Here is a 6,893-nt window from a genome sequence, read left to right on the forward strand (position 1 = left end):
TCGCGTACGGAAAAAAGTAGTACACTATTGTTTCGGCTCCCAGTCTGGTCGTCATCTGCATTCCTTCAATCGAAGAAATTGTGTTCAGGAAAAGCTTCACCGGAGTTTTCGAACAAACTGCTTATTCATTCACGCCCTGTGTCCTCTTCAGCAACAACTATTATGCTGGCCTGTCAGATGGTAAAATCCTTTCAGTCCATCTTCAAAAGCAGGGAGACGAAGTTAGATACAAATGCACGGATTCCAGAGACCATTGGCTCACTGTTTGTGGAAACTCTTGTCGTGGTTCCTTAGAACAAGCAAGTACTCGTCTGCTCGACCAAATGTAAGTATCCTATCCCTCTAAATGCCGCAAGCGAACTGGAGCACGTGTCTTTCGAACATCTCATCCTCGAGCTAAGACTGGAAAGTGAAGCGCAGATACTTCTACTGGAAACAAGCAAAGAGACTGGCTTCTTCCTGTACAAAGTTCCACTGAAAGACCGCTGGAACGTCTACAGCAGGACAATGCGCCAAAACAAGGGGAGCGGTTGAGAGTTGACGGCTCTTTCGAGCAACGCCGATGTTGCTACGCGTTCACACACGATGAACTAATATCTACAACTGTCGCAGTCTACGTACAGCTTGCTCGGTCCGATAAGTACTCGGTCCTATGTGAACAGAGTTTCACCATAACCCTGCTGACATCCGATCATTCCGGTATATCAACACGTAGACTTACTTCAATTCAACTTCAGTGTTCCTACCAAATTCTACTGCCTAATAGCCTATTACCTAAACCGTGATAACAACCCAATATAACCTTCTCAATGGCCGCCACTACCGTTCTTGATACATCGCCAAGATTGCTATCTTTGTGAGTGCCTTGTACAACCATCAGTCTGTATCTCAAGCATCTATAATGCAGCTAGCTGACTCCAGTAGCACGAATAATCATAGTTGCAGGGCGATACATGCCAGCCGAGATAGTTCCGTAATACCTTCCATGGATAGAACAATGGAGTAAGGTGATTGCGGGCGAGGGAGCGTCAATGTCTCTTCCACCTCAATGACCTGTACGGCAGTAGGATTGGTAGCTGTTGTGGGTATCAACATGGGTAGCAACGCCGCGGTTCAGTGACGCTCGGTGTCGTCGATGCCACTTTCATCATCAGCGTTACCATCTTCGTCCTTATCGCCACATTGATCCTCCTTGTAATTACGATGTGCAGGCAGTGTGTCCATCAACCAAGTAAGTTACTTGCTTGACATCAGAGCGCTAGAGCACTACAGTGGGCCGGACTAAATTAGTTGGAAACTTAAGCACAGACGCGCGACACTGGCCAATCACCTCGAGATGATCTGCTTACGTTAAAACAACCGGTTGAACCGGTCGGCCCAGCGAGTCCACAGTTGCTTGGAGCCCTGGTGTCAAGCAAGTAACTTACTTGGTTGATGGACACACTGTGTGCAGGTGGAGAGGGCGTAAGCGTAAGCGTAATCAGAATAAATAGGCGCTGCAGGCGTGCGGCACAGTCTTTCTGATAATGCTCTCGAGCTCGAGGGACCAGCGCAGTCTTCTCGGAATACCGTGTCCGTGTATCGATCCAGCAGCTGCCTGGTAGACAAGGCTTGGCAGCAACGCCGATCCATCAGCGCACACGCACGCCAGGAAGGAAATCCACTCGCGTGAGCCATCCTGGAGAGCGCTGTAACCTCCTTCTTCTCCCACATCCGTCTGCTTTGCCGCACCTTCCGTACGTGATCAATCGCTAACCGTTAGCAGGGTGGCATGCCAAAAAAAAATTGTTGTCATTAAGCTAGTCGGCGATCACGACCGGGACCCTTGGTGACAGGTTGACCTAGTTGGTGTTGCTGCCTGCAGGGTAAAGCTGCACTCGCTAGCGACTGTAATGTCTGCACTTAGCGCCACAGAGTCCATAGTAAGACTTTTGTGTGCTGTGTAAGAAGCTGAAATCGACCATGTAAGCCACTGGAAGACAGCGTCAGGTTTCATTCCACAAATTCTGCCGCGGTTCTTGCCGGTGACGGTAAGATAATGAGGCAACCCTACGCTGACTTCGAAGCGATTATATCTTGTCACGAGTGCTTTCGGTCTTGACGGCGGCGATTTGACTTTAATATAAAGGAATAACCTCCCTCCAATTCTCCTTGCACGTGCCAGAGCTGTGTCCGCGTCCAACGGTACAATTCCACTCTATGCGCAACTACCTTGCATATGACGGCAGCGACATTTTCTAATTCACAACAATGAATTGGGATGATTTCCAGCAAAGGGCTATCGTGGCCATTCCTAAGCAGACGTTGAAGCCTAACCGGTGCTGGATCGGGGTGCTCCGCCACGATAAACCTCCAGAGGCATCCTTTGTAGAGAGAGACTTCATTTGGATGATTGGTCATGAGGTATGTATCACTGATGTCTACAGTCTCATGCTCCACAAAGCGTTCTTGAAGCCGACACGTCATTGACATATATACAGAAGATGCCCATACAGACGGTCCAAGAAGCATATTTGAAATCACACAATGTAATCAGCCTCCAGCTCAAACACGGAGACGCTCTCGTCGATCCGAACGACATAGTCAGGTCTTACCTGCGGCCTGGCAGTGATCTTGTATTATTCTGGGCGACGTGCGCAGAACAGTCCATGTTGGGGGTTATCAAGGTATCCGCCAGTCCTACTCCCGCTCGCCAGGATGCGAGGAGTCTCGAAGCTCGCCGCAATGTACCTCCTATGACACCGCCAACGCATGATGCGAAAACCGCTAAACTACGATCAGCGGGGCTCGCCGTGCATCGACCACAACTCAACTCACCATCTACAATCGCCAACAAGCTATGTCCATCGCCCAGTCCAATTGCTAGGGACTCGTCCAGCATCCCTGAAGATACCCTTCTAAAACGCGAGGCAAATGTCGATGCGGTTGCGATTCCGGACGGTGCAAAAATCGAGCGACGTTCCCCACGTTCGTTCCTAGATCAACCAGCATTGCAAAGCCCTACTACTGGTTTAGTTCAACCCGATCAAGTTAGCACAGTCAATCGCGAACGATCATCAGAGACGTATGGGGGTGCAGTCTGGACAGATCGGCATATCAGGGCCATCCTCAATCAGCAGGATCCTGAACTTCTAGGGAGAGCTGTGGCCCGATCAGTAGAGGTCTTGAATGAGTTGCAAGAGAAATTCTCGCGGTATGCGGCATCGAACGCGGACGCGCAATCATGGAAGCAAGCCATCCAGAAGCTCATACCGCAAGCGGGGCGGACACGGACGGTGATCGGTGTGGTCGGCAACACCGGCGCCGGCAAAAGCAGTGTGATCAATGCAGTGCTGAACGAGGAAAATCTCGTACCGACTAACTGCATGCGTGCATGTACAGCCGTCGTGACAGAAATATCATGGAACGACAGCATAGATCCATCCGCTAAGTATCGTGCGGAGATTGAGTTTATTGATCGGGTAGACTGGGAGGAGGAACTCACGGTCTTGATGAAGGACTTTCTAACTGAAGACGGCGCAGTCTCACGTGGCATCTACGAGTTGGACTCAGATGCTGGTATCGCATGGGCCAAATTTCAATCGGTTTATCCGAAGCTACCCAGGGACACGCTGAATCAATACAAGGTCTCCGATCTGATGACGAAGACCAATGTTTTGAGCATCCTAAGGACCACGAAATCGATAGAAACAGCTCAGGCAAGTAGTTTCTACCAACAGCTTCAGCATTACGTGGACAGTAGGGAGAAATGTAACAAGAAGGGCAGGGGCAACGACGGTGGTAGGACGAAGACGACCAAGAACACAGAGATGGAATATTGGCCGCTGATCAAGGTCGTGAGGATTTACACGAAAAGTCCTGCGCTGTCCACAGGTGCTGTCATTGTGGACTTGCCTGGTGTACACGATTCCAACGCAGCACGGGCTGCTGTTGCTCAAGGCTACCTGAAGCATTGTACTGGACTATGGATCGTTGCTCCCATCAACCGCGCAGTAGATGATAAGGCTGCGAAGACTCTCCTCGGAGGTTCCTTCAGGCGGCAACTCAAGTACGATGGTGGCTTCTCCAGTGTCACGTTCATATGCTCGAAGACAGATGACATATCAGTTACCGAGGCTATTAACAGTCTAGAGCTAGACGGGACAGCAGAGCTTGAAGAACTGGGCGACGAAAACAGGACCAGCATCAAAAAAATCGAAGATAAGATCGAAAGTCTTAGAGAATCGCAGCAAGCTTGCGAAGCCGCTTTATCCAGAACGCTCAAGGACATGGAAATCTGGAAAGAGCTTCAAGAACAAATAGATGACGGAAGAAGGTGTATGCCCCGGTGGGTGAGACCAGCAAGCGCCTCAAGGGTTATAAGAAGGACTCAGCAAGGAAGCGAAGGCGCGTATCTGAGGAAGAATCGGACGAGAATTGGGTTCCTCCTGACGACGATGGAACCGATGATGACAACGAAGTTGAGATCACACTTTCAGAGTCAGATATCTATAAGAAGTTCCAGGAGCTGAGGAGAAGCCGGAAAAATGCTAGAGAGGAAATCTGGCAAATCAAGGGTTCGATCAAGGAACTGAAACTCCAAATAAGCGAGCATGAGGTGCAGAACGACGAGACCAAGGGTAAAATCCGCCGCTTATGCATCGCCGAACGTAATGAATATTCCAAGATCGCAATTCAGCGGGACTTCGCCGCCGGTATCAGGGAGATGGACCAGGAAAATGCGGCAGAAGAAGATGAGGACAACTTCGATCCCGACGAAGAACTACGAGACTATGATCAAGTCGCGAAGTCTGCGCCTGCCAGAGTCGATCAGAATCAGGCATTGGCGCGCCAAACTCTGTTACTGAGAACAGAGGAGCGGTATCGTGAAAGAGCGATAGGTCTTGGTCTACCATAACCCAAGAGTAGATGAGGCTGCAGCGCGATATTAGTAAGTGTGTTCACGTGACTGTACCGAGGTTTTCAGCACTTACCGACTGCGGCTTTCTTGCTGAAGCCAGTCCTTCCACAACGCATTCATCGAAGTGTTTCCATTAATGTGAGGCGTTGTCGGCGGTCGCACACCGAGGATACCGGAGTGTCGTAGCATCGAAAGATACATGCCACGCTGACCCATGGCGATGTCCATCTGCCACTTATCCCCACTCCACGCCACTGGAACAGTGAAGAGAAGGGCTGCATGCAGAACGATAGGTTCACCAGTCATGATGATGTTCTTCTCGATGAGGTCGAAGAGCGATATTCGACATGCTTCAGTGAAGCCACCAGTCAGCCATCTCACTTCTATAGACGGAATGGTCATGGCGCCGTGCGCAATCATCATGAGGGTGAGCAAGCTCGATGCCTTATCGTTGTAGTTTTGAATCAACTCGTTGGTGTCAAGGACACCTCTGGCGGAGGTGGGATAATAGCGTTCGAAAGAGTTGGTATATGACTTAAGGAAGCACTCCAGAACGCGAGCAGGCGGAAGAAGAACAAAGTTGGAGTGAGAAGCCGTGGATCCTGGAGACTCGCAACTGCAGGATGAGCTACTGCCGTCTTCGTGAATAGCCCGGGCCTTGTGAAGGAAGCTTTGGGTGATGGCAAGTAGTTTGTCTCGTGTAGCTTCCCGTAACTTCGACACGGCTATTTGCCCGCCTTGTTGAAAGTCGAATTCGTCCACGATCGGGAATGCCGGCATCCGCTATTGAAGAGTGTCTGTTGGAGGGGGTCCCATACTCATGTCCATACCCATACTCATCATCAACGCCGGGTCTATCCGCATAGGATCAAAGGTCGTGTCCATGGGCATCGTGTGCCAAAGATTTATCATGAATTGCGGACTTTCATTGTCGAACTGATCCCACACTGTCCTCACGAAGTCATCATATCCGGACATGGGTGTTGAAGAGACGAAACCATTCATGTCGGCAATCGATATAGGGAGTGGTGAGAGAAGTGACGACGACTGAGCAAGTCCATTGGAAGGGGACTGATCGAAAAACGGGGGTGTATTCGTGATTGGCATATGGATGTGAAGCGACTTTTCCTCAGGATTTATGTGTGGTGGTGGTTGTACCGGTTGTGAGCTGGAAGGATTTCGCGAGTGAGGGGTTGAGGGCGATTGCGATTGTCGTTGCGATGGGGGCTGGCTGTAAGAAACCTGAGAAGGCTGCTGAATATGAGAAGGAGATGACTGTGCGGTCGCTTGTTTTGGTTGGCTATCGTGATTTGGATAGACATTGCCTGATGTGTTCTGGTTATCCGCGTTGCTGCCACTCTCGCCACACTCCCCGCTCCCGGCTTCAGGAGGACCCCCCACCCGCTAGACACCTTTTGATGCTCGCCGTGTAGGACGTAGAGTACATTTCAGGTTCCTCTGAGCGCACCGAGTGCATGGGAACTTCTTGTCGCATTTGGTCTTCGTCTTCGCACAATTACTGCAGGCGATGGGTGTGCGGCCGGCGGACTTGGGTATTATCCCTTGCGGTGGGGGACCCTCTTCGTTGTTCTGGTTGCGGCCGTGTACGGTATAATGTTTCTGCAGAAGTTCTCTGGAGGGGCCGTTAGCACTCCATTTCACACGACCGATACCGCCAGACTCGAAAGAGCAAGGAAGCGGATGAAGGATACAACGTACCGTCGAGCAAAGCTCATATGACATGTGAAGCATCTGAAAGGCTTAATATTGGTGTCTGATCGTCAAGAGTGGTTAGCGGAAATCTCACGGAACGATCGGATCGTGATTAGCACTGAGGAGTACAATTGGCAACGAGAAACGAGGGGTCGACTTACGGGCCAGGATGTGTCGTTCCAGATGCTCGTCTCTGGTAAACGACTGTCCACAGTATGTGCAAAAGACCATGTTGGAGTAGGAATTGGGCGTACAGTCCTGGGAAAGCTCGGCTGGTGGT

General features: G+C 50.5%; 2 protein-coding genes across 2 annotated transcripts; one reads left to right on the forward strand and one right to left on the reverse strand.

Moving 5' to 3' along the window:
* Nucleotides 1–2,250: 2,250 nt before the first annotated feature.
* On the forward strand, nucleotides 2,251–4,897 carry ALTATR162_LOCUS116 (uncharacterized protein; the record flags this gene model as incomplete). Its single annotated transcript, XM_043307709.1, has 3 exons — nucleotides 2,251–2,403; nucleotides 2,481–4,317; nucleotides 4,374–4,897. The coding sequence occupies 3 exons, from the start codon at nucleotides 2,251–2,253 to the stop codon at nucleotides 4,895–4,897; spliced, it is 2,514 nt and encodes an 837-aa protein (XP_043163644.1).
* Nucleotides 4,898–4,969: 72 nt separating this feature from the next.
* On the reverse strand, nucleotides 4,970–5,905 carry ALTATR162_LOCUS117 (uncharacterized protein; the record flags this gene model as incomplete). Its single annotated transcript, XM_043307710.1, has 2 exons — nucleotides 4,970–5,637; nucleotides 5,719–5,905. 2 exons carry the CDS (start codon nucleotides 5,903–5,905, stop codon nucleotides 4,970–4,972), a joined length of 855 nt encoding a protein of 284 aa, XP_043163645.1.
* Nucleotides 5,906–6,893: the final 988 nt, after the last annotated feature.

Source organism: Alternaria atra, assembly GCF_907166805.1.
Source record: "Alternaria atra isolate CS162 genome assembly, contig: 16, whole genome shotgun sequence".
In the NCBI taxonomy this organism is placed as follows: Eukaryota; Fungi; Ascomycota; class Dothideomycetes; order Pleosporales; family Pleosporaceae; genus Alternaria; species Alternaria atra.